Source organism: Lasiodiplodia theobromae (assembly GCF_012971845.1).
Source record: "Lasiodiplodia theobromae strain AM2As chromosome Unknown scaffold_9, whole genome shotgun sequence".
NCBI classification, from domain to species: domain Eukaryota; kingdom Fungi; phylum Ascomycota; class Dothideomycetes; order Botryosphaeriales; family Botryosphaeriaceae; genus Lasiodiplodia; species Lasiodiplodia theobromae.
Genome location: NW_023336585.1, coordinates 904,310 through 929,751, shown reverse-complemented (window position 1 = coordinate 929,751; position 25,442 = coordinate 904,310). Strand labels below are relative to the sequence as shown.

General features: G+C 56.3%; 8 protein-coding genes across 8 annotated transcripts; 1 reads left to right on the top strand and 7 right to left on the bottom strand.

Moving 5' to 3' along the window:
* Positions 1 to 158: 158 nt before the first annotated feature.
* On the bottom strand, positions 159 to 3,350 carry LTHEOB_3695 (uncharacterized protein; the record flags this gene model as incomplete). The annotated part of the gene is made up of 3 exons (XM_035512646.1): positions 159 to 2,877; positions 2,935 to 3,227; positions 3,279 to 3,350. 3 exons carry the CDS (start codon positions 3,348 to 3,350, stop codon positions 159 to 161), a joined length of 3,084 nt encoding a protein of 1,027 aa, XP_035362783.1.
* Positions 3,351 to 4,955: 1,605 nt separating this feature from the next.
* LTHEOB_3694 (Snare domain-containing protein) lies at positions 4,956 to 5,943 on the bottom strand (the record flags this gene model as incomplete). The annotated part of the gene is made up of 3 exons (XM_035512645.1): positions 4,956 to 5,032; positions 5,097 to 5,740; positions 5,897 to 5,943. 3 exons carry the CDS (start codon positions 5,941 to 5,943, stop codon positions 4,956 to 4,958), a joined length of 768 nt encoding a protein of 255 aa, XP_035362782.1.
* A 437-nt stretch (positions 5,944 to 6,380) lies between these two features.
* On the bottom strand, positions 6,381 to 10,511 carry LTHEOB_3693 (Phosphoribosylformylglycinamidine synthase; the record flags this gene model as incomplete). The annotated part of the gene is made up of 1 exon (XM_035512644.1): positions 6,381 to 10,511. The coding sequence occupies one exon, from the start codon at positions 10,509 to 10,511 to the stop codon at positions 6,381 to 6,383; it is 4,131 nt and encodes a 1,376-aa protein (XP_035362781.1).
* Positions 10,512 to 11,379: 868 nt separating this feature from the next.
* On the bottom strand, positions 11,380 to 12,243 carry LTHEOB_3692 (Cytochrome c oxidase subunit Va; the record flags this gene model as incomplete). Its single annotated transcript, XM_035512643.1, has 4 exons — positions 11,380 to 11,498; positions 11,623 to 11,740; positions 11,864 to 11,909; positions 12,080 to 12,243. The coding sequence occupies 4 exons, from the start codon at positions 12,241 to 12,243 to the stop codon at positions 11,380 to 11,382; spliced, it is 447 nt and encodes a 148-aa protein (XP_035362780.1).
* Positions 12,244 to 12,976: 733 nt separating this feature from the next.
* On the bottom strand, positions 12,977 to 14,182 carry LTHEOB_3691 (Fatty acid elongase; the record flags this gene model as incomplete). The annotated part of the gene is made up of 4 exons (XM_035512642.1): positions 12,977 to 13,329; positions 13,380 to 13,592; positions 13,642 to 13,711; positions 13,772 to 14,182. 4 exons carry the CDS (start codon positions 14,180 to 14,182, stop codon positions 12,977 to 12,979), a joined length of 1,047 nt encoding a protein of 348 aa, XP_035362779.1.
* Positions 14,183 to 15,933: 1,751 nt separating this feature from the next.
* Positions 15,934 to 18,546, bottom strand: LTHEOB_3690 (Serine threonine protein kinase; the record flags this gene model as incomplete). The annotated part of the gene is made up of 8 exons (XM_035512641.1): positions 15,934 to 16,008; positions 16,093 to 16,438; positions 16,495 to 16,622; positions 16,674 to 16,844; positions 16,898 to 17,251; positions 17,316 to 17,924; positions 18,042 to 18,428; positions 18,517 to 18,546. The coding sequence occupies 8 exons, from the start codon at positions 18,544 to 18,546 to the stop codon at positions 15,934 to 15,936; spliced, it is 2,100 nt and encodes a 699-aa protein (XP_035362778.1).
* A 611-nt stretch (positions 18,547 to 19,157) lies between these two features.
* Positions 19,158 to 21,149, top strand: LTHEOB_3689 (RNA polymerase iii transcription factor; the record flags this gene model as incomplete). Its single annotated transcript, XM_035512639.1, has 3 exons — positions 19,158 to 19,352; positions 19,400 to 20,515; positions 20,565 to 21,149. 3 exons carry the CDS (start codon positions 19,158 to 19,160, stop codon positions 21,147 to 21,149), a joined length of 1,896 nt encoding a protein of 631 aa, XP_035362777.1.
* A 1,191-nt stretch (positions 21,150 to 22,340) lies between these two features.
* LTHEOB_3688 (4-coumarate-ligase) lies at positions 22,341 to 24,459 on the bottom strand (the record flags this gene model as incomplete). Its single annotated transcript, XM_035512638.1, has 4 exons — positions 22,341 to 22,593; positions 22,659 to 22,750; positions 22,823 to 23,841; positions 24,207 to 24,459. The coding sequence occupies 4 exons, from the start codon at positions 24,457 to 24,459 to the stop codon at positions 22,341 to 22,343; spliced, it is 1,617 nt and encodes a 538-aa protein (XP_035362776.1).
* Between the last annotated feature and the right edge of the window lie 983 nt (positions 24,460 to 25,442).

Below are 25,442 nucleotides of genomic sequence, written 5' to 3'. Positions count from 1 at the left end.
CGTGACACAATTATCAAAATGGCAGAAAGACTTGGTTCATTTTAGAAGTAACGGTCATTCGACGCAGAGTGTTAGGAATTCTCTGGTATCATTACTATTAGAATGCTACTTGACTACATATCAATCGCCATGTTTCCTAGACAAATTTACCGTTTCGCTCAACCAAGTGCTACCGTCTTCCGTCTGGTGCGAGGAGTCCTCTGTATACCCGGCGATTCCACCTCTTTTCCTTGCTGACCGTGAATTCTATTGTTGTCGGCACCAGTACCAACGCCAATGACGCAGTTGAGTCCCAGACCCACGCCAAGTGCCGGTTTCTTATTCGTGATTCCTCCCTCCGCTGGGCTGTTCGGACCTCTCTTGCGCTCCCCCTCGACCGATCTGGTCCGCCTCCTGATAACTGTTTCGCTGCGCGAGAGTCCGCCTACAGGTACCATAGAGTCGTCACCCGGTACCGGCGTCAAACCCACAGAAGTCGCTCCGCCAAGTTCCTGTAGTTGCTGCTGCTGCAGTAGCGGACTGACCTTGCTGGCCTCCAACACAGCGTCCAAGAGCGACTGCTCAGGCGATTTTCTGGCGACGACGCCGTTGGTCCAGGACGGAAGAAGTGCCCTCTTCCGCGGTACCACCAGCTGTTCCGGTTCCGTCTGCTCAGATGACCCGTAACTGCTGCCTCTCTCGCTGCTCTCCGTCACCCGTATCTCACACTCCACACCGCTGTCTTCCCTCCCTCTCTGCTCCACTCCATCAACATTACCATCTCCCTCGCTGCTCCCCGCCAGACTCTGCTCCCCAGACGCATTCCTCACCCAATTCCTCCCCTCGATCCCCAAATCGCCCTCCTCCCTTTCGGCCACCAGCGCGCCTTTCTTCCCCCCCTTCCTCGCCCCGCCGACCACCCCAAACCCCCTCCTAACCCTACACCACCTCCCACTCTTCTCCACCCCACTGATCTGCTCCACAACATCCAACCTCCTCTTACCCTCAGCCCCATCATTGTCCTCATCCTCCTCCTGCTCTTCATCAACGCTCCCAAACGTCTCCCTCCTCTTCTTCGCCGCAGCCTCCATCTCCTCCCTCAGCACCTCGGCGTCGACCTCACTGGCTCTGACCATGGTGGTGCTGAGCGGCGAGCTGGTGCCGCAGCTGGAGCTTCTATTAGTACCAATCGTCGACGACGAGCCGCTGCTGTAGCACCGCGCGTCGTCGCTGCTCAGGCTGCGGCGGGCGGTGGGCCAGCGCAGCGGGCGTTGGCGGGCGGCGCGGTGCTGGAGGGAGAGGATGGCTGCCGAGGAGAGCGGAGCAGGATTGCCGCTATTGTTGTGATTGTGATGATGTGGGAGCATCTGATTGATTGGGGTGGATGGTCTGCCGTCGACGCCGCCGGCGGTGGTGGTGGTGGCGGCGGCGCCTCCGACCGCGTTGGCGTTGTTGTTGTTGCTCGTTCTATAAGCAGTGGTGGTGGAAGAAGGAGTTGCAGGAGCAGCACCAGCAGAGGGAGTAAACGAAGCAGTACCAGGAGTCCCGTCACTGACGACAGGCCTCACGCTGATGGGCATGCTCGGCGGCGGACCGGACGGTGTTGGAATCCTGCGGTGCCCGATACCATGGCCACCCCGTCCGCGTCGGATGCCAACGCCGGCGCTCCCTGCAACAGAACCGTTCTGGCGATGCCAGTCCGTCAATTGCTGCTGATGCGCCAGCTGCTCGGCCGTCAGCCTCGCCAGCGCCGCCGTCGTCAACGCCAACGACTCGCCGGCATCACTGCTATAACCACCGATACTTCTCCTCCCCTGAGTCATCGCCGTTTTTGGCGTCCATCCAGACAAGGACGTGGGGGCGGTCGTCGTCGTCGTCGTTGCCGCTGCCGACGACGTCAACCAAGACATCATCTGCCGCGGATGCGGGCTGCTGTGCGGCATGCTCGGCGGCCTGGCTCTCATCGCCGCCGGCGGTGCCGACGCTCTCGCCCGCACCTTCGGCACGTTCAATTCCATCATCCCTCCTGCCCAGCCGGCAGGAGCGGAAGCAGCAGCGGCAGTGCGTCCGCCGACCACGACCGTCACGCCTGGCGGATTCGGATGCATGGCCCTCCACGCCGAGTCGAGCGGTGGGGGGCTTCTAGCCGGACGGGCGGGAAGGAGGCGGGGAGGACGGGGTGTCGGAGAAAACGATGACGGAGGAGAATGAGCAGCAACCGGGGAGCCGCCAGCAATGGGAGACTGGAGTAGAGGCAGTGCCTGTCCGTAACTTCTCGATCGGCGTTGTGAATATGGCGATGCGAGGGATGGCGGCCGTGGTGGCGTGTACTTTGATTCTGCACTCGAGATACGACGAGCGACGATGGTGGCGGATGAAGAGACGATGGGGGCGGCGGGTAAGAGAAGCGGTAGAGGGGGTAAAGGTGGGTCCAGCCTCGTGGTGTTTGTACCAGGGCGAGCAGGCAGAGGGGGAAGAGGCGGGGGGCTGTGATCCCAGGCGAAGTGACGATTGTTCTGACGCGCACCGATGATGGCGTCGCCTGTCGAGGGCGTGGGTGGAAAGGAAGGACCGGGAGTAGAAGGCTGGCTCATCCCTGCGATGCCGCCGAGGTTGAGAATGCTGGTGGTTGTCGTCCTCTCGGTCATGGCGGTGTCCGGCCTGTGGAAGGATGGGCTGGTTAGGGAGGTAAGGGTTGAGGTGGAAATGTCGACTACTCGATGGAGAGCAGGGTTATATACACCATCCTCCGCATGAGCAAGTTTACGAGAGTGCTTTAGAGGGCGGTGATGGATCTCATTTTCAGTTGTTAACGCTGAGGGCGAGAATCCAAGCAGGCTTGCTTCGAACGGGCGGCGGGCAATAGCAAGGATACCAAAGAGTGTGCAGGAGGCGACCCTATGCAAGTAGTAATCAGCATACACTCAGATGTGGTAGGCACAACGCAGAACTTACAGCGCAAGGAAGGAAATTGCAGCACTGAACCGCTCTGCGGCGCACGAGCTTCCCACCCTCCACCTGTCACCGAGGTCGCTTGAGAAAGACTGGGGGAGACAAACGGGCTGACGCGCCGCGACGATGAAGTTCCAGCCAGAGGTCAACAGCCATAAGATGCATAGCGTGACGGCAAGTCTGATCGCGACGTAGCAAGCATTCTCAAACTTGCGCGAAGTGACTCCTTGTTGTAGACGGTTTTGTCTGCGGGCGACAATCGAATGGAGGATGATATAGGAGAAAGACGCGACGGCCTAGATACTCGTCAGTTACACCGCGTCGATAGCGTGATAATAACAACGTACCGAGACAATCGTCAGGACCGTCGACGGCAAGATTGTCTTGTCGATGCTCTGAGCAGCGAACAGTGCAAGCATTGTAACGAGTGGAAGAGCTGAACACCAGAGTAAGACATGCAAGCATATCGTGATGGCAAGGAGGGTCCAGCGACGACGCTTGAGAGGATGCTGCACACGACTTGCGGGCGTCGGTCTCCAGAGCCTTTCTAGTCCTTGAACTGACCTACGGTGCCAGCGGGGCCAACCGAACCGAAATGGAAAAGAGGTCATTTCTATTGCCCGGAATGTTTCGTTCCTCCAGAAAGTTAAATGAAACCTCTGATCTGAGATCGATCAGGCGCCGCCCCGCGAGATCCACGAAGCGGCGACAATCTTTGCAGAGAGAGGGGCAAATGATAGAACAAACTGCTGCTAAGCTGTTTCTTTAGTACGATGAGCTTGGCGAAGGTAAGCTCCCTCAGTCCGCGTTGTCGATGCAGTGTATCGATGGCCAGGTAGTACCCCGTCTGCAGCAGCCTCCTGCTTGCACGACAGAGGACGAGAAAGCAAGGAATCAGACGAGCCACCAGAGGCTTCCTAGGAGACGAGGCAGGCTGGCCCATCTTGAAGACGCAAGATAAGTTTCCCGGCCAAGGCGAGGCTAGCGCAAACTTGCAAGAGGTTGGGTTGAATTCGACGAGGCCAGCAGCAGAAGCACGCCGGTGGATGGTTGGCCAGCCACTTTGAAGTGAACAAAAGAGATGCAGCATGTGGTGATGGGTTACCGTGACCTAGAACAGCATTCTGGAGGCTGGCGCCACGGAATGTGCCCATGTTTTGGGGTGGTTGCTGAAAGGAAAAATCAGGAATGCTCGTCAAGACTACTAACCACTCATATCGCGGATACCCAATCTAGGCTTTACTCTAGATTCTGTGGCAGGGAGCAATGCAAAAAAAGACAGGTGTCGCTGTCTCGGGTACCTACCGGCCAGGCTCGCCAAGAATTCCAAGAGATAGATGGCTTCAGGATATGACTCTATTACGTGTATTTGGGAAAATTCGAAGGCCGCATCAAGCTCACGATAAGCCGTCTGCGTTAGATAACTCCATAAACTCCATTCTGCTGTATTTCAAAACTAACCTCGAGGAATTAAGGCTGTTGTACAGTCGAACGATAAAACGTCTTTGGCGTCGTTCTGGTCGTAAGACACTCTGCTTGTATGCGCATTCGCAGTCATACAGGCTGCTTATTTACGTGTATCAGGCTATCGAGGGCCTTTTGGCCGGTCTTCTTTCCGGCCCTGCGTGACCGCCGCCTTCTGTGGGACCACGTTGCTGCTCGAGCAGTCGTTCGACTTCGAGCGTACAAAGCATCTTGATAACTCCACGAAGGCTTTTTAGTGGTAGGCTGCAGGGCATTTGGCCCAAAGCTCAATAGGGCGTTTGAACATTTGTCTTGAAACATGTCGAGTGCTCCCTTGCCTCAGGCCGAAGAGGCAATTGACCGCGACATGGCCAGTCTTCTCTGAGATAGCCGATCCTATTTGTGGCGTGAATGACTCAGGTTCCAGCAAAGCTTCTTGAGCTGCATGTAACGATCCTTTGCCTGACCCGGCCGGTGCCGCGTGCCAAGTGTTGTGCTTTCGCTATGACGTGCTCCTCTTTTCCAAGTGTGCACAGTCAGTCGACCGTCCGTAAGCCTCATCAGAGGACAACGAGAAGGACTAGAATAAGAATGAGGACGAAAATCAGCACTGCAATGCAGCAGCTCGAGTATTTGTCTGTCATCCCAACGAGTCAGCACACAAAGACAGCTCGACCGCAAACAAAACCACCACAACTTACCCTCATTTTGCCGGATCACCCATCCAACCCTTTTCAATCCGCTCTGTAGCTTCCCGCCTACACGATCTGCCACCGTGTCCACCTCTTCCAACATGCCTCCCTGTTCCTCCAGCTCTCTCCCCATCTCATCCGCCTGCATCCTTAAATTGCCCACTGTCCGGAACACTCCGTCAAGAGCCTGATCCTGCTCCTGCATGAGCTCCATCTGCCTCTCCTGCTCCATCGCCGCATACGCATCACCATCCAACATATCATCGTCCTCCTCAAACCCATCCGGATCCGGCAACACGTCCGGATTCGCATCCTTGCCCTTCCCCGTGCCAGCACCACCGGCGGAAGCCGAGGCGGATATAGTCTTGACCAGCTCCGCCCGCATCTTCTCCACCTCCTTGCCCACGTCCTCGACCAGCCGGCGCCGGCGCTCCACCTCGTCAATCTCCAGGCCGAACCGGTACGGGTCGCGCTCGACCGCGCGCACGCTCTCCACAAGGTCCTCCAGGTCCGCCGTCAGGTCCGTCAGCGCCTGCTCCAGCTCCTGCCGCGCCTCTACTAGCTCCGGGTTCGTCGCCGAAGATGCCGAGCTGCGGATGCGTAGGTACGATTGGAAGAGTGGCCGTGTTGTATCGAGGAGGGAGAGTACATCGCTGTATTGGAAGAAAGAAAGGATTAGCACATGGAATTCTCAAGATTGGAGCGATCTGAGGTGTCTTTGGTGCTGCGCGCATGGGAGGATGTGCTTGCGCGGAGAGCATGCGGGAAAGGTGTATTGGGACAGGTGTACGGCAAGACAGGGCGCGTACGCTTGGACTTGGAGGAAGGGATCCTCGTCGCTCGTTGCGTTCATCATCTTTGCGGTAGTGAGGGGCGCGAATTCGTCAAGTTGCGTTGTCGTAAAAGGGTAGCTGGTCGTCGCATGGGAAATGTGTCGTCGGTCCTGGAGCTGCGGACGGAGCTTGGGTCGCGAGTTCACGGGTCGGCCTCGGCTGCACCTGCCGCGAATAGCAGCCTCACTTTCCGGGTCTGGTCTGTGTTGTAACTCAGCCCAGCACACTAAATGGTAAATTAATTTTAGAAGAAGCCTTCGTATATTCATCTAAACAGAATTTAACATCTAACCACGCCCCTCGTTTTTCGGTCATTTTTGATATCTTTGCCCATTCCCACACCGTCCACGCGAGTATTTTCCGATCTTCCAAGAAACGCCAACTAAACCAGACATCAAACAAGTGAAGCAGAAAGTGAAGATCAAGACACACTTCAGCGAGTAGCAAGCGGGAGACCCGTTCAGCCAACCCACCTCCTCGCGCTCTTGAACATGCGCACCCAAGGACCGAACTCGCCCCACTGCTCGGCCATGTCCTTTGGCGCCCAGCTAGCCACATCCTTGAGGATAGTGCGCTCCGGGTGAGGCATCATCGCCAGCACCCTGCCGTCGGGGCTCCTGACACCGGTGATACCGTTGGGGCTACCGTTGGGGTTGAAGGGGTAGCGCTCCGTTGGCCGCTTGTAGTTGTCGACGTAGCGTAGCGCGACGAGGCCATCGTTCTGGAGCGCCTCGGCCGACGAGCCCGAGCTCGGGGACGCGGGGAAGGTGGCGCGGCCCTCGCCATGTGCGACAACGATGGGAAGCATGGAGCCGTGCATGCCGTGGAGGAAAACGGACTGAGGGGTCGTGGGAGTAGCAGGAGGATCTTGCACCTCAACCATGCAAACACGGGCCTCGTATTGCTCGCTGAGGTTGCGCTCGAAGGTTGGCCAGGACTGGCAACCGGGGATGAGCTCTTTGATGCGCGACAGGAACTGGCAACCGTTGCAGACACCAAGAGCAAAGGTGTCCTTGCGCTCGAAGAAATCTTCGAACTCCTTGCGAGCCTCGGGGTGGAGCAACACGCTCTTGGCCCAACCCTGGCCGGCGCCGAGAACGTCAGCGTATGAGAAGCCACCACAAGCGGCGAGACCAGCAAACGAGGCGAGCGAAACGCGACCCGTGAGGATATCCGTCATGTGAACGTCAATAGCCGAGAAACCGGCAACGTTGAAGGCAAAGGCCATCTCGGCTTGACCGTTGACACCCTCCTCGCGAAGAATAGCAACCCGAGGCCTGGCCGCGACCATGGAGGTAAGAGAAGTCGTGATAGGCAGGATGCTGTCCCTCGGGTTGAAGGTCAGGTTGTACGCAAGACCAGGATCAACATCATCGAGGATGCTCTGATATTCAGAGTCGGCGCAGGCCGGGTTGTCACGAAGCCTCTGCATCTGGTGCGACGTAGCAGCCCACTGGTGCTGGAGCTCCTTGCGGCTCTCCTTGTAAACAATGCGGGCTGAGGAAGTGAGCACCAAGTTCTGCTTGGTAACGACTGGTACGCGGCCGATCTTCTTGATCATGCCAGCAGGCGGGCCGCAAGTGGCGAAGCACCGGCGGAACTCGATCTCATCCTTCTTCCTGACCTGGAAGACAGCGCCGAGCTCTTCGTTGAACAGCGCCTCGATCATGTCCTTGGTGTCCTTGCTGGGGCACAGCTCATCCAGCATGACTTCAAGACCGCAACGGCCGGCAAACATCATCTCCACCAAGGTAGTGAAAAGGCCACCATCGGAGCGGTCGTGGTAGGCAAGGACGATGCCGGCTTCGTGAAGCTGCTCGACGGCATCGTAGAAGTCCCGAAGCAAGTCAGCATCGCGGACGTCAGGAGCCTCGTCGCCGACCTGGCCGAAGACCTGAGCCACGGCAGAACCACCCATAGCCTTCTTGCCCTGGGCAAGGTCGACGAAGAGGAGGATGGTCTCGCCAACGTCTTCAAGGCGTTGAAGAGCAGGCGTCCACGTCCGTTCGATGAGGTCAACCGGCGCGAAAGCGGAGATGACCAACGAGAGAGGGGCGGTGACTTCGCGGGCTTCCTTGGAAGCAGAATCCTGCCACTTCATCTTCATCGACATCGAGTCCTTGCCAACGGGAATGCTGATGCCGAGCTTGGGGCACAGATCCATACCAATGGCCTCGACAGCTTCATACAAAGCTGCGCCCTCACCAGGGTGACTGCTAGCAGCCATCCAGTTGGCAGAGAGGCGAACGCGGGACAGGCGCTCAGGGATGCTAGCCGCAGCCAAGTTCATGAGCGACTCTGCAACGGCCATGCGGGCCGAAGCAGCGGCGGAAATGAGTGCGAGGTTGGGCTTCTCGCCCATGGCCATAGCCTCGCCGGTCTTGACGCCAGGAAGAAGCGAAGTGGCCGTCACGGAGACGTCAGCGACAGGAACTTGCCAAGGGCCAACCATCTGATCACGAACTGTGAGACCGCCGACAGTACGATCGCCAATAGTGATCAGGAAAGACTTGGAACCAACAGATGGGAGGGACAGGACTCTAGAAACAGCCTCTGGGAAGAGGCCCTCATGATCAAAGTCCGGAAGATATGAAGTCAAGCTAGTATCAAAGACAGGAAGCTTGAGCTGTCTGGAGTCCACAACCCTCGACATCTTCGGGGGCTTGCCGAAAAGAACCGACATGGGCAGATCAATGGGCTTGGGGTAGTCCTCAGAGTCGCGGTCCATGAGAATGAGCTGGTTGTTGTGGGAGGACTTCTCGCCAGTTGCTTCACCAACAACAGAAAAGCCGCAACGTTCCCTCTTGCAGATGCGCTTGAATTGATCAAGGCCATCAGGACCGACCGCCATAACATAACGCTCCTGCGCCTCACAGCACCAAATCTGGAGAGGGCTCATGCCCTTATCGGCATTGTCAACCTCGCGCAGCTCAAAGGTTGCGCCGAGTCCGGAATCGTGGACCAGCTCCGGCAGTGCGTTAGAGAGACCACCTGCACCAACGTCGTGGATGAATTTGATGGGATTCTGCGGACCCAGAGACGTGCAAGTGTTGATGACTTCCTGTGCTCTCCTTTGCACCTCAGCGTTGCCTCTTTGGACACTGGCGAAGTCAAGCTCCACCGAGCCCTCGCCGGACTGGACACTGGATGCGGCGCCACCGCCGAGGCCAATAAGCATGGCAGGACCACCGAGGACAATCAGATGGTCACCAGGGATAACAAGTTCAGGGTCCTTGAGCGCGAACTGCGGCCGGATGGTACCAACACCACCAGCAATCATGATGGGCTTGTGGTAACCCCTAACCTCGGTATCCTCGTTGACCGGGATCTTAGTAGTCAGGGTACGGAAGTAACCAGTAGTGCAAGGGCGACCGAACTCGTTGTTGAACGCAGCGCTACCAATAGGTGCCTCCAGCATAATGTCCAAGGCGCTGGCAATGTGCGCCGGCCTACCAACATCCACTTCCCAAGGCTGCTCGAAGCCAGGGATGTGCAGATCCGAGACGCTGAAGCCGCAGAGACCGGCCTTAGGCTTGGATCCACGACCAACAGCGCCCTCATCTCTGATCTCACCGCCGGAGCCGGTGGCAGCTCCGGGGTAAGGCGACACAGCAGTCGGGTGGTTGTGAGTCTCCACCTTTGCGAGGAAGTGGACCAACTCCCTGGTCTGCACCCACTCTCCAGTCGCGTTGTTAGGAGCCCAGAAGCTGGCATTGTCGCCTTCCAGGACAGCAGCGTTATCGCTGTACGCGCTGACGGTGTATTGGGGGTGCTTCTTATGCGTGTTCTTGATCATGCCAAAGAGGCTCATGGGCTTCTTGACGCCATCAATAGTCCAGTCGGCATTGAATTGCTTGTGCCTGCAGTGCTCAGAGTTGACCTGAGCAAACATGAACAGCTCAACATCGACGGGGCCCCTCTTCAGCTGCTCAGTGTACGCCTCGACCAGATAGTCTATCTCAGCCGCATCGAGCGCTAGTCCCAGCTCTTTGTTTGCCTTCTCTAACGCCTCCTTGGGCGTTGAGCCCTCGGCAAGCAGGTCGACGCTGGTCGCAGGAGCAGGCTCATGCTCGCCAAAAGTGTAGTTGAGGTCCGGCTGAGACCTACTGATAGTCTGGGTCATGCGGTCGTGCAGGAGGTCGGGGAGCGGGATGTCGGTACTAGCGGGGCGCTTATCCGCGGGGAAGGTAGCGGCAATGACCATGCCGCGCTCGATGCGCTTCACCGACTCCTTGAGGCCGCAAACATGAGCGATGTTGGTTGCCTGAGTGCTCCAGGGTGAAATGGTGCCAGGACGAGGGCAGACGTAGAAGAGGGCGGTGTTTTCGTCGCGGGGCTCGCCATTGCGGGTGAGGGCGTCGAGGATAGTCTGGTACAGGCGGTCGTCGGCAGAGGGGATGTCGCCGTAGAAAAGAAGCTGCTCGAGGGTCTTCAATTGGTCGCTCTCCAGCTCGCCAGTCGGATTGACAAAGTGAATCCAGATGGCGCGCACCTCCTCAGCTCCCAACTCGCGCGCGAGCTTCGCGCAGCGGAAGTCGGAGAAAGCCGAGGAGCCTGGGATAACCAGGTAGGGATCTTGTGCCGCAGCCATGTTCCAGGCGGCGACTATATACGCGGGGTGGCGTTTGGAGGAGGACCGTGTGGTGGAGGGTTCACGGCATAGAAAAAGTTCGGAGGCAAGCGCTTGAAGAAGTAAGGTCGTAGTGGGGGCGGGGGTCTTGATCGGCCCGGTCTTTGATGCCAAGGCCGCCTGCCATCCTCATGTACCTTCAGCTCCAGAGCGCTGAAAACGTAGAGCGCATTCCGCAAATCAGCGGAAGTGCATCCCCTTTGCTATGCGTAGCTGGTACCGTGAATATCTCGCAGATCTCCGGTCTCAGCACCCACGGCCGGACATCGCCCCGCAACCAATGAACGCCGACCCGAATGTAAATCTCACCCGTAATCGGCATCATCGGCATGCTCATCGTCACCGCCCGTTGCTGTGCCTCCGAGATATCTCGTGATACTTTCTGGAAGTGGAAAATCCTGTCGAACAGGAGGTTCAGCTCGTCGGAGAGCCATCATATACACGAGACAAGAAGTTTGCGACTTCATTGTTGCCGAAGCATGTGAAAACAGACCTGATAGAGTACTCCTTTCTGATTGGGCATTGGAAATCGATGCTCTGTGAGCTCGCAATTGCCCAGGAAGCGATGAGCAGGCGTCATGGGGAACTCAGACGGTTTTGACAGCTGTACAATTGTTTCGAAGAAGCGCCACAGAATCGACTATTGTACGTGCACATTCGTCCATGCGGGTGATGATACAAGTCGCCGTCCTCGCATTTTTCCGCCTGCCTACCGCCTTCCAACCGCTCGACAGTAGTCGTTTGATCCTGCGCTCTTCGTCTCCCTTAACGCCCAACCCTGAGGGCCGCTCATTATTCAAATCCGCTCTCAAAGGGGATATTTAGCCATCTACTGCGACTCGGGGTAGAGGACCTCCTTGAGGGAAACGCCCAGCTCTTCCCTGAGGGGCTCGAGCTCCTTCAGGTACTCCTCGTACTGGCCCTTGTTCTCAACCTTCGCCTTGATGCCTGTGATGCCCAGTCAGCACAACGTCTCCATTACGAGCTCAATCTCCGTCGCGACGGCCTGGAAAAATCGTGCGACATGTTGCAGAGCAGCTCGCCGGTGGGGTGGAAGGTAGCGGCAACCCACCCTCGAAGATCCGGACAGCGGTAGGGAAGTCGTTGACGCGCCTGGCGGCCTTGAGGGCAGCGGTGATGACGGAGGTCGAGGGGACGAGATCGTAAGCGAAGGCGTTGTTCAGGTTGCGCTGGTAGTCGGTGGTGTGGCGTCAGCAATTGGTCTTGCATATCGAGGATTGTGGATGCGGCCGGCAGCCTGGCCGCACAGGCCGAGCATCACCACGGATCAAGGGAAGGTGGGCAGGACGTACCTGGAGCTCGAAAACATCCTGGACAGCATCAAACTCCTTCTCGTACCTGTCAATGGCCGCAAGTCGCGTCAGCTCGAGTGGTCCAGAGGCGGTGCGGGCGCGACAATGGCGCATGTTGCGTCACGGCAGCGGAATGGCAGAGCCTTCAGAAGCCTTCTCGCCGCGGCAGCGTAGCCATTGGCGCTCTAGGAAGCGCGCGAGCCGATCGTTCCGTACCTGGCAGTGAACTCCTCGAAGCTCTCCTCGTGGTGCTCGTCGGACGACCTCCGGACGGTGGTGCTGAAGCTCTTGGGGAAGCGAACAGCGGAAACGGGCGCAACGCTGCGGACGAAGGTGGGACGGCTGGCGCGAGCCGCGACACGGAAAATGCTGGCGGACATTATGAGGCCGGGATGTGAGCGGGGTAAGTTGATGCAGGAGGGTGCGGGTTCGTGCTGCGGAGATGCGGGAGTTTGAGCAGTTAACGCAAGTTGCAGCGAGGTATGGTGGTGTGAGCCCCAGCCGGTACTGCCAAGATCCCGGCGGATTCTTCTCAATTTCGCGTCACGTGCAGATCGCGTCCATGCGAATTGAAGCGACTGTAATCGTCCTGACTCATGCTGCTGACACGTCTGCATTCCCGGTATTGGTTCCTGCGCGATTGGACACCGTCATGGTGGTTCCATGCACCCAAATCGAGCGACCGACTACTATGCATTACCAGCGTAGTATCTACTATGCCCTCCATCGCTCCTCCCTCGAGCTCTACAGTACATCTATGCTACTCATTCATACATAACGAAGGTTGTGCTTATTACAAAAGTGTAAATGCCATGCCGTCTAACTCGAGGCTGCTTCCTCTCTCCAAACAGAAAAAGGTTTCAAAAACAACCGCAAACAGCAGCCTCTCGTCGTCTTTTCGTCGGGGCGACCCCAAAAAGCCAACGGCTCTAAAATGTCGTATCCATGCCCACCCGCCCATCATGCTCCTCTAATGCGAAGAGTTTCGTTGTCCAAAAAATAGTGCCGCAGGCTGCCCATTCCGTCCCTAATCTTTGTGCGTAAAGAATCCAAGTGAAAAGGTCCGACGCATGAACGTAAGTGCGCGGCCAGGCGCTGATATAATCGGAGCATTTATGCCTTGCGGGAGCGCGTCACCCTGCCGTTGGGGGTGGCGGCAGCCGCGGGCGAAACATAGCCGTTGGCAATCGACTGCGACGCGCCGCTGAGGCGGCGGCGGACTGCGCCAACCGTGGGGACCTTCTCGTCCTTCATTTCGACCAGAGCACTCTTCGCACGGCCGCGACCCTTCGGAACCGGCTTCTTGTAGGTAGCAATGTAGAAGAGAATGAAGAGGAAGAGGTACGAGGTAAGGATGGCAATGCCGGAGAAGGCCGCGAATTCCTCGCCCGCGCACCTGCCGGCGTTGGGAAGCCAAGGCCAGTAGGTCGAGGTGAAGTAGGTCCAGGAGGCGAAGTAAACGAAGCCTTGGGACGTTGTTAGATGCGAAAACCACTTTTGTAGAAGACAGGCTTACCAAGATCCAGGACGAACTGGAGAATCTGCATGATGGTAATGTACTTCTTCCACCAAATCCTGATTCCACGCGCACTCTGGAAGTAGTACCAGTACATGACCACGTGCACAGTCAGGTTCAGGGTAATGGGAACCCAAGAAACAGAGGTGTGGCCAATCAACTGTGTGTAGCAAAGGAGGGCGGTCGCGCCGTGGTGGTAGGTGTGGAGGAAGGCTGGTACAGTCAGCGCATACGTTATGGAGCAATGGATCGAGGAACGCACTCAAGGGCTTCTTCTTCAGGAACAGGAACATGGTGTCGATGAACTCGAGGTACTTCGTGAGGTAGTTGAGCTGCGCGACAAAAATTTAGCCATCTTCACCGCAACACCAGAAGGACCTGCAAAGACTCACGTAGTAGAGAATGACGAGCTTGTCGGTCCAGCCACCTTCAATGCTGCAGATGGCGTGGAAGACACCATTGCGCACAAGCTCGGGAATCAGCTGCTCCAAGAAGAGCACCAGCAGAATGCCGCTGATGGCCGTCAGGTAAAAGTTGTGGATCTTGAACAGGCCATTGAGCTTCAGCGCGGGGTAGTTTTTCATGACCTCGCGGCCGCCGAAGATGATAACGTAGTAAGAGACCAGCATTATAGCGCAGGACTTGAAGGTCGACAAGGGCGTCTCATCCTGGACGAAGCGGAAGTCCTGCGGCTTGTAGCCCTTGACCGTCTCGAAAGCCTTCTCGAAAATGGGCCACAGATGGAGGCCGAAGGGGTGGTCGAGCGTCGGCGCGCCGACCTGAATCCAATCTGGCTTCGACATGGCGGCGGTGGGTGTTTGCAGACGCGTGAGGGCGGTGGATGCGCGCGCGGCGGTTTGAAGGTAGAAGGACGCGGCGGGGATTGTTTTGTAGGGATCGGAGGAAAGTGGACCTGCTCGTTCTTATGCGCGACACCTGCAGCAGCACCCAGCCTTGCGCACGACTTCTCGCAAGCAAACGGACGGCAAAGGAACGACTCTGCTGAAGACAGAACTTTGCGGCGGAGAAAACGAAAGCTGACGTTGCGGAGGCTGAGTCGCGCGGTTTAAGGGGCCCGCCGGAAATTGTTCGAGCGGCGCCGAGCCAACAAACAGCAGGTCCCAGCAGGCCGGCCAGCCGGCGTCTTCAACGCTTTTCCATCTCTGAAGGCCCCCGGTCAGAAAGTCCGCTCGACGCCTCGGTGGCCATTGCGCTACGCGTCGTGACATGTGCGCCTCTTGGCGCATCCCGCTCCGCGTCTTTGCGCCTCGGGTGCATTGCCAATTGCGCAACTCTTCGACATGGCGCTCGGCCGAAGACATTCCCTGAGACCCAGGTCAGCATTCATGGAATGCAGCTGTTGCTGAGATTCTATGGGGGCCAATTGTGGCAACGGACAGCCTGGCGACCGCCATGCAGCCACCTGGCCTCTTTGCTAAACCAACGAGGCGGAGAGGACAATACCTGCGTAGCGCGATGTAGGATACGCGGATGTCGGGTCTACCAGCTCACCGCAGCCCGAGTCGGCCGGATGCAAGCGGCTCTGCAAGGTCACATCACGGCTGCAGCCCTGAGCCGAGGGACAACCCCTAAAGCTCCCCAGATTGCGCTCGCCAATTAGCTAAGTGGCTGCCCGCATATTCGCATCTTCGCACGTTACTCGCAGATGCAGAACATCGTGCCTACGGCCAGAGCGAGCGCTGTCCCAAAAAGGAAATGTTGCTGCGAACGCCAGAGCCACCCGCCACGGGGACAATAATCAGCGCTAAATATTGGTAGATTGTAATACATAGGGCACTGGCGCCCAACGTACGCCGATCCGCAAACAGCACGTTCTTATCAAACGCCTGCAACGAAGTGAATTGCTTTTTTCCTATGTATCGAAGAAGAATCTGCCCCGTCTAACGCACCCGCACCCAACGCGCACTCGCCCTCCATTCAACAAGAAAGCACCCCCTCGACCGTGTCAGCTCTCGGAGGCTGCTCCGCCGCGCGTGTTGCACACGGGCGAGACCGCCAATTAGAATAGCATCGAGAGACACATGCAAGAAGCAGCGAAAATAAAGGACGAAAGCTGATGATAAAGAGAAACGCTCAGACCCCCGAATGATAGAAAGGTGTGCATCCCCCAACCGTGACTCGAGCAGATGCCAGGAAAACAAAAAAGAATCGAAGGACCCTCTACTGGACTGCACATGAACGGTTGCTTCCGTCCAGTCCCACGCCATTCCCATGAAGCCGCCAAAGTACAGTATGCCGCAATGGGTCGGATCGAGTCCAGACGCGACCAAACCCCAAGTCCCAGCCGAACCAGGATATCGAAGAAGAAGAAATACAAAGAATCGCCATTTGCGCCGTCTCTAGCCAACTTTCTTTACGCTGCTGCTGGAGTTCGTGCGCGAATTGGGTGCTGAGCCACCAGCAGAGTGTGGCCTGCTGTTGCTGCGAGGTCGACCAGACCGCCTGCTTTCATCTGCTGACGCGGAGTGATGGTGACGCCTCTATTCCAAGCGGGCGGTTAGTTCGTCCGTCCCGACCCTCAAGAGAAGAGAGATCACAGAGTCGGTCTGTACATGACTTCGCATCCGTACAAGCGCGGCGTAAGAACGGAAAGGTTTTCTAGACTGTTCTAAAGGTGGTGTGTACAAAGCGGTCGTGTGAAGTGAAGTGAAGCGCTCCAGAAGTGCATCGTACTTGAGACAGACTAACGTACCGCGTAGTCCTTGGGCCTTCGCTCCCTGTTAGACATGGCGTCGTCTTGAAGCCGCAAGGCCTCTAACCTGCGTTGGCTGTCCTGGCTCAAGGGGTCCTGGTCGTCCGTACGCATGGGAGATCCAACCTTGGATCCAGTGGAGGGGAGCGGTGCCTTGGCATCCACCGAGCCGGTCTTCCTCGCCGCGGCCAGTTCGGCGAGCTTATCCCAGCGTTGCTTACGAGCCTGCTCTTCCGATTGCGCGTTCTGCTGCTTCTCTGCGTATTCGTGGGAGCACTCGTCAAAGAGCTGCGGATTGACCTCCATGAAGAGCTTCATAGCATTGTACACCATGCCGTGAATAGTCCTAGTTTTGATTAGCAGAGTGCCATGGTGGATGATCGTCGGAGCCTGAGTGCATACCTGTTCCAGTGGCCCTTGGAATTTTCGTAGAGAGGAGCGAACATGATCGGGAGGATGACCTCAACGTTGTCGCTGACAAGGTTGCAGAAGTATTCGTTGTTCCAGAAGTAAAGAGCCCGTTCGGCGACCTGCGGCTACATTAACAAATAAGTGGTGGAGAAATTAACGCAGATATTTACCTGGAAGTGAGGGCTGGCAACGGACTTGGCCAGCTGGCTGAACAGCGGTTCCTGGACCTTGGCAAACTCCGCAGGATCCATGACCTCGAAGATATCTTCAACCTCGTTCAAGAACATTACCTCCTTGGTGCTGTTCACCTTAGGCCAGTAACGGAGGAGGCCGAGCACGACCTGGGAAATGATCAGCAGGGTCTCCCAAATCTTGGATCGGACACGTAACAAACCTCCTCGGTCAAAGCAGCATCCTTTTCCAAAAACTGGACAATACAGTAGGCCAACTGCGGGTGATACATGCTAAGACTCTTCACCTTGTGAAGAGGAATCAGAACACGGGTCAAGAAGAGCTTATGCTCTTCCTTGAGCGGCAGAGCGAAGCCGTTGATAATAGACCCGAGAATTTCCAGCAATTCCGCGATACCATTGAAGCGCTCAGTCTCGTAGATGAACTGGAAGAATACGTTGTTGATCGATCTCCGAATGTAGGATCGGAGGTTGAGGAATTTGCCGTAAATGCGGTGAAGGGTGGTCTTGAGGAAATCGCGCTCTCTGGGATCCTCGGAGTCGAATAGCTCGAGCAGCTGAACGATTGGGCGCTAAGTTAGATCAAGTGGCTCTTCATACTTTTAAGAATTTTTCACATACCTGAAGAACGAACCCGTGGTCGATGTATTGCTTAGCGATGTTGGTGTTGAAATCCTGGCTCTCGATGAAGCGCAGGAAGAACTCATAGACAACTTGAATGTGCGGCCAAGCAACTTCAAGAACGGGCTCATCCTCCTCGGGGTCGAAGGCCTCGCCTTGGGGATTCATGGGCGGAGGGATAGGGCGGAAGAGATTCTTGGCGAACATTTCGACGACACGAGGATACATGCGCTCCGTGATGACTTGTCTGTTGTTGGCGACGTAATCGAGCAACTCGTGCAGGGCCAGGCGCTTGATTTCCTTGGACTTCATATCTCCACTGGCGTCATTGAAGTCGAAGATGATGTTGCATTGATCGATTTTCTGCATGAAGAGTTCCTCCCGCTTGTTGGGTGCGACCTCGTGGAACCCAGGGAGCTTCTCCAATTCGCGTTTGCTCTGGTCGGAGATGTCGAAACGCGAAGAGTGCTGCCGCTTGGGCGTGCGAATTCCCTCAGCAACATCTTTAGGGGTGGTCTGCAAGCGATCGAAGAGGTTCGACTTGCTGCCGGCCTTGGGGGGGAGCAGATCTCCAGGCATCGTCTCGGCGGCTCCGGGAGGGGGTACGTGCTAAGTCAGAGCAGGTCAGTGAGGTTCATTGTCGAGAAGCAAGCGAAGGGTGGGTCAAGGGTGCGGTGCGCCGGGTTGGGGTTGGTGTGTGGCGGGATGTGAGACATGGGTACTTACAGGTGCGCTGGGGCTGATGACAACACTCGGTGCCAGATGCTGGCCTCCGCGGTTCGGCGTCCCTGGCGCCGCGCCAGGCATACCGTTGCCTGCTCCCTGAGCCATGTGAGGCTGACCACTCATGTATTGTACTCCAGGCGCAAGCGAATTGGGCACACCAGGCTGAGATGACTGCGCAGGGCCGCCGAGGCCAGCAGGTGCGGCGGAATTGTCATTCGACGGGAGCGGCTTGTTGATAGGGAGTTGGGTCTGCGAGGAGGTAGGCGTAGCGTGCGCGGAGCCGGCAGGGGAGTGAGTGCCCGAGTTGGCCTGCGACGGTGAAGAGGTACCCGACTGGTCCTTTTTCTTTGATGACTTGTTGGAGTCGTGGGCGCGCAGCTTGTCGGTCTGCGGCGCCTTTAGCAAGGACACGGGTGACGCGGCGCCGTGTCGGGCAGCAGTGCAGGCTGCCGGCGAGGAATTGGTGCACACTTACCACTCTCTGGCGAAAACCTTTCATGGTCATGTAGACGGGGCGCAGTTGCGCTGCGAGATGCGAGGGTTGGTCTGGGGGAGCAGAAGGAGGTGCGGAGGTTCCAGACGGCGTTCCAGGTCAAAGGACTCGAAGCGCGACACTGGCCTCGCCGAAAACCAGCTTGGTCTCGCGGCGGAGCGACGGGCGCCGGGGTTGCGTCAGATGCGAGACGGGATTATGGCAATCCGACAGGCATGGAGCGAGGCACAGGCGCGGGAGGAGGGAGTGTTGCGGCTGCGAAGGTGAGCTCCAGGCGCGGGCGATGCGATGAGGTCGACAGCAACGCGGGCGGGGGGGCGCCAACGCAGGGCGGGTCGGGGCCGTGAGTGACGGAGCTCCAGCAGGCGAGGGACGGGCTGAGGTTCGCAGGATGAGGCAGACCGCGAGAAGGGACGTGGTGGAAGGCGTGTGCTGGCGCTCGCTGTAACAAGTCGTCGAAGGAGGTGATCTGAGCAGTTGGACGCCCGCTTGGACCAAGGGCTCCGCGCTAGTGCGTAAAGGCGGGGCTTGCTTCCAGAAATATGTAAAATCCGCCGCCCAGCAGTGCATCACCCGCGCCTGCACGATCCCGCCAGCACACGCCGCGCCTGCTCGCCGCCCCCATGGAAGACGACGACGTTGGCCGCCTGTACGACCCGCCCCCGGCGCCGTTGCGGCTCCAGCAGCCTGGCCCCGACGTCCCGTCGCCCGCCCTGCTCGTGCCGTCCGACGCCGTGGTGAGTATCGAGCACCCGTGCATTGTCAAGAACATTGACAATGGCATCAAGTCGCTGGGTGGCCGCGTTGTGTTGGACAAGGTAGGCCCTCCGCTTGCTACCGCCCTAGGCCCACCTGACCTCTCTAGTTCCTCAACACCAAGGACCGTGACAAAACCATTGGCGCCTCACTTCGGCCCAATGACCCCATGGCCAAGCCCGTCATGTCCAGCTTCACCAAGACGCAGAATTTGCTGCTGCGCGTCTCTCTCCCCAAGCGGACCGGCAGGAAGCGTAAAAGAGGCTCAGATGGGCCGTGGCTAGATGCGCCAGAAGCATCCGAACCACCGCATGCAGACGCGCAGGTCCTCTTGCAAAGTCTGCGCGACAACCCTGACAACTACAGCGTTCAGCCCGTGGGGTTGGCGCAGGAGAACCACCGTTTCCGCCAGCTGCCTGACTTCCAATATGCCACCTCCACACTCCCCCTCGGAAACATGCTGCGCGAGACGTTTTTGCCTTTTCAGTATCCAAAACTCAAGAACTTCAAACTGAGTGATGAGCGAGGTAATCATCCAGAGCCGGACATTGGCCCGTCCGCCCAGTTCTCCATGATAGAGGTGCCCTACAACTACTCGTACCGCCAAAATCCGGCTGTCAAGATTCTACAAGACGAGCAAGGCCGGCAGATCATGTATAATCCAACTGCCAGTCGCAAGTTCATCATGCACTCTGTGGATATTGACGCCGAAAACATCTTGTACGAGTCTCCAGTCCCTCTCCCGCCTGAGGAGTCACTGGAGCCCCATATCCGCGACACGATTGCCAACATGCGCAAGCTTCTCGAAGAGCGGCCTATCATGACGAGACGCTATCTTTCCAACCACATTGAAGCCCCAACTGACGATTCAATTCGAAGTTCATTTGCCTACGTCGGCTATTCCTTCAAGTCCGGCCCTTGGCGTGATACGCTCATCAGATTTGGAGTAGACCCCCGAAAGGATCCCAAGTATCGACATTATCAGACGCTCATGTTCAAGATCGTCATCCCGTCCAAGAAGGAATCAAGTGAAGATCCGAATAAGTGGATGGACGCGCGAAATGTTTGGCGTAGGGAAGCAAAGCCGAGGAACATGAAGCTGACCACGCACATTTTCGACGGCAAATCACTCACACCAGACGGTAAAGTCTGGCAGACATGCGATATCACGGATCCACAGCTCCGCCGAATTCTTGACACCGACAAATTGCGTACCGAATGCAACGTAAGTAATATCAAAACATGCTTGATCAAACTAATGACACATCGAGTAGATCAAATCGGATGGATGGTATCTCAATGGCACCTGGGCAAAGGTCAAAGTCCTCATGCGTGACAAGATCAACATCGTTAGGGAGGGCGGCACACCCAGAGATGAGGATTACAAGCGGATCGTCGACTTCCCGGATCTGATTACACCCGAAAACCTCCAGCAGACGTCAGTTGGCCGGGATTCGACAGTGTCGGAGAAAGAATACAAAATGCTGGCCGATATCCGTAATCTAGCCAAACAGAACTTCCGCATTTGGCGAAAAGACCAGGGGACTGAGAATGCGGACGTTGATATGGCAGACTTGGACGCCCCCAGCCAGCAGTCCGACTCTATCATGGCCACTCCAAGCAGATACGGCAATATGGATGGTCATCTCCGAAAAGCTGATGAGGATTCTCCATCAGCACAAGATGGTACTGAACAAGATGATTCAGAAATGGACGAAGATTTGGAGGACGGCGATATGACTGTTATTGTCGCCAGTGATGAAGAAGATTCTGATGGGGATGAGGATAATGGCCTGGATGATCTAATGGGCCCTATGGATTACGACGAGGGCAGTGACGGTCAAGGTGACGATGATTGACCGTGCCAGACTTGATTATGGATGTCCAGGCGTACAGACAAGTCACCAGCGGTGAGAGATTAGGGCTCTTGGTCCACAGTGCATGATGCACGGCACTTCCCTTGGCTCAGTGGTACGCCAGCGAGCAAATTCGGCGCAAAAGATTTGGATGATACTACCAGCATCACACCGCCAGCGAGCGAAGACTAATTCAAAGTGATATTTCCGGACCTCACTTCTACCAGGGTGCTCTACAGGCACCAATTTGGGAGGTGATTATATGCCAACAAGAAGGGAAATTTGGAGACAGCATAGATTCTCCCTTGCATCGCGGCTTTCGCCGTGCTAGACAATACATTTTTGCATAAAATATGCTAGATAGCCGGAAATGTCGTACTCTGAAACTTGTGCCATTTCCGGGTGGTCATGTTTTCGTGACGTCTTTGTGATGTCGCCCTGCAGCCACATGAACCAGGGTAAAAAACTATTGAGATTATTTGAGCCTGTGATGGAATTCAATGCATAACAGTCATGGTGATTTTGTTACTTTTTCCGCGATTAAATCGAGCAATCGAGGGTTCACAGCGCGTTGTTGCTAATGTTGCAACAGCAAGCACTCAAGAAGGGTGGCGAAACGGAACTATCCGACGAGATGCATGGTTTCATCGGTCAAGAGGGTGTTTGATGAGCTTCAAACTTCAACCGGTCACGCGCGCATGAGCATCGTTGACCTCTGGGAGGTCTGTTCTCAAGATGAAAGATCTAGGCTATGCTATGCACCAAACCTTGCACAACGCTTGGGACCGCATGCAGCCCAGCCCGGAAAGCAGAGATTACACAAGATGGGTTATTGCGGGTCTTCCATAGTTGTGGCACGAGAGAAATCAAATAGACAGGAGGTGATCTCACATCAACGCTGTCAGGTCCGTGCACAGTGAAACAGCTGTAATGTGAACTGCAAGAACTTATGTGAGCATGCCGCCAGCTTATTTTGTTTTCATAGAATCCAATGTAGGAATGAGAGGTTTGGTTTTATCTAGTGAGAATGATCATGGTATTGCGTCGGACCAGGAAGTGTAGGTTTTTCTTTTCAGCTGTAAAATGCTATCCGCCCGCCCGACTGCTGTTGTACTGTAGCTTTACCTGCGAAGACCTCCAATTCTCGGAATGTGAATGTATATGATACCAAATAAACCGAAAAATACATAAGTTCTACAACTTAGCCCTAACGTTTCTTTTCTCCAAGGTCTGCGCATCCCTTTTAGCCCACTCTCTTATAATCTTGCGCTGTATTTTGCCAGAAGGTGATTTTGGCACCTCATCAACGAACATGACTCCACCAAGCAGCTGCTTGTATTTAGCTACGCGGCTGGCTGTCCATGAGGTAACGTCTTCCTCCGAGACCTGACCACTCTTGTAGTGTTCTTTGAGAACAACATAGGCACGCGGAAGTTCTTCGTGATCGCTATTCATTGGGGTGTCAGGAAGCCATGGTCGAGGGTCAAAACCAATGTGCAAGGTGTGACTTACAATTGTATTCCAACGACAGCTGCATCGGCAACAGCCTCGTGCTCCAGAAGTACCGCCTCCATCTCTGCCGGAGCAACTTGGAAGCCCTTCACCTGCACGAGAAAAATTATTGTCAGCAACAGGAGCAAATGGAAAGCCCTATACCTAATGGAAATACAACCAACCTTGATCAACTCCTTCTTCCGATCCACGATCCAGTATCTCCCCCCCTCATCCCTAACCGCCACATCACCCGTCCTCAGAAATCCCTCCTCATCGAAAGCCTCCCTCGTCGCCCTTTCATTCCGCCAATACCCCAAACAAACGTTCGGACCCCTCACGCAGACCTCGCCCCTCTCTTCCACACCCACCTCCTTCCCCTCGTCATCAACAAGCTTGACCTCGCAATTCGGATCCGCATACCCCACGCTCCCCGACCTATCATCACGGCCGCCCGGCACGTGCATGGCCGAGCACGTCAGCTCCGTCATGCCCCACGTCTGCACGATCCGGACGCCAAACCGGTCGGCGACCTCGTTCTGCAGCTCGGCGGATAGCGGGGCGGCGCCGCAGAGGATGTTGCGGAGGCTACTAACGTCATGATCGCGCGTCTCGGGCCGCTTGGCCAGCATGACGACGACGGGCGGCGCCGTCTGCAGGTGCGTGATGCGGTGCGTGGAGATGTGGCGGAGGAAGGTTGGGTAGGAGAAGGGGCTGCCGCGCATGAAGAAGGTGGGTGTCAGGGTTTTGGCGGCGGCGCTGATGGACCAGAGTTGGCCGTAGGCGTGGTAGAGAGGGAGGAAGCCGAGCCAGCGCTCCGGTGGGCGGGTGGATGCGGTGTAGGGTTGCTCGAGGTCCCGCATGTAGAGGGATTGTGCGGTGTTGGCGATGATGTTCTGGTGCGTTATCATGACGCCTTTCGGGAGGCCGGTCGTGCCGCTCGAGTAGTTGAGGACGGCGGAGGTTGTGCGCGCGTGTTGAGGGGAGAGGCGCGGCCAGTTCCAGGTTGACGCTGCTGAGGGTGGTGGCAGGATGGAGCGCCAATCGGAGAGAGAGCGCTGAGGTGAGCATTCGGTATCGGAGAAGAGGAAGATGCGGTCGTGAGGGAAGTTGGTTTTGGAAGCAGCTTGCAGGAGGGTAGTGAGAAGCGTTGGGTCTACGAGGATGACTTTGGTTTCTGTGTTTTCGATTTGGTAGACAATCTCTATTCTCGAAAGTTAGATCCTTGATTGAAAGCAGAGGTATTTCGGCGGCCCATTGTCGCCGTATGAGAAAATTGTGGAGATAGTCGGTGCAAGGGTGAGCTTCGAGCTACTGACGAGGGCATGAAGAGAGAGATCTTGTTTTGACCAATTGCCGCACCCGTGGTTCTGCTGTTCTTCTTTACTGTTGGACCATTCAATTTGAACTCATGCGTCATCACCACCAACCAATTCAAATAGTATGCGATGAACATACTGGATCAACAAGAAGCCAGACTGGACACTCATCCAAAAGAGAGGTGAATCAAACCTTCTGTACTACATGCTGGGTTGCATCCACTAAAGATGAGGCCAGCGCCAGCTATACCACAATACGCCACGGGAACGAATATGTGATTAGGCGAATGCACCATGACCACGTCTCCGCGATTTAGCCCCAGCTTCTGGAGCCCTAGGCCCAATCGTTTCACCCATAGCAGCAGCTGTTTGGGGGACAGAGAGAGCTTTGTGTTCTCCGCATCTATCCAGATCGGTTCCTCCGAGGGCTCGGACTCGGAGAAAAGGTAGTCCAGGATGTTGCAGGCGGGAATTTGAAATTGAAAGGGAGATTTGTGCGGCATGCTTGGGTTCGTTGTTGTGGAAAACACGACGTCGCATTCGACCGAGATAGCCGGTTGAGAGGGATCCCCGCATGGCCAATGGACGAACATCCGAGGAGCTTGCGGACGCCATCTGTCGTCATCATTTCAAGGGTCTCGTGGCTGGACGCAGGAGAAACGTGGGGAACACCGCGGGGCAGCGCGCTAAGACTTCATTGGAGGGTAAACATAGCACGAATACGGATGCAAAACACCACATTGCGTGCGCTTGCAGAAGGTTAAGTAATAACCTTCCGCCGCTTCCGAGGTGGAGTCCAACTTAATCGTTACGTATCCGCCCACTGATCGCTGTTAGGTGGCCGCTTTTTCTCCCATAAAAGCCCGGAATATATTTCCTATGCCAGAGTCCTCAAGGACAACACGGGCGATGTTTTCAAAACTCATCGCGCAAGTGCTGAAGACCGAAATAATCGTGGGATGGACACAAATGTAGTCGGTCGATCGGGATCGGCGAGCCGGGCAAGATGAATTCAATAAGGTTTCGCATTTCTCTAAAGCTTTAGTAGACGGTCACCCATATGGGCTTTTGTAAATGTGCATCCGACTTTCACTCTTGAATGGAAGCGGTCGCTTGCTGGATTTCAATAGCGCGGAACCATTGCCTCACATGATGGCGATGCGCAACGAGCTTGGACCGTGTCAGGCCGCACTAGAGGTCCACCCAGGCAGAGTTCGCAGACGTTACGTTCGAACGGTACTGCCAGCTCATTGCTGCGTTGGCCAGCGAATACGCAAGAGGACTGACCATGGCCGTGGAGAAGGCCCTCACCAGGGGAACTGCTTTTGACTGGCTGGTGGTGCGTTGCAGGCTGCGCAGCCGAGGTCGCTCCGTTGATAAGGGAACTGCAACCATGGATCCGCCGGCTGGCGGTCGAATGCAGTGCCCGAGCCGAAGCCTAGCTGCGCCAATCCGCAAGAGGTACACCGCTTGCTCAGGAACACCT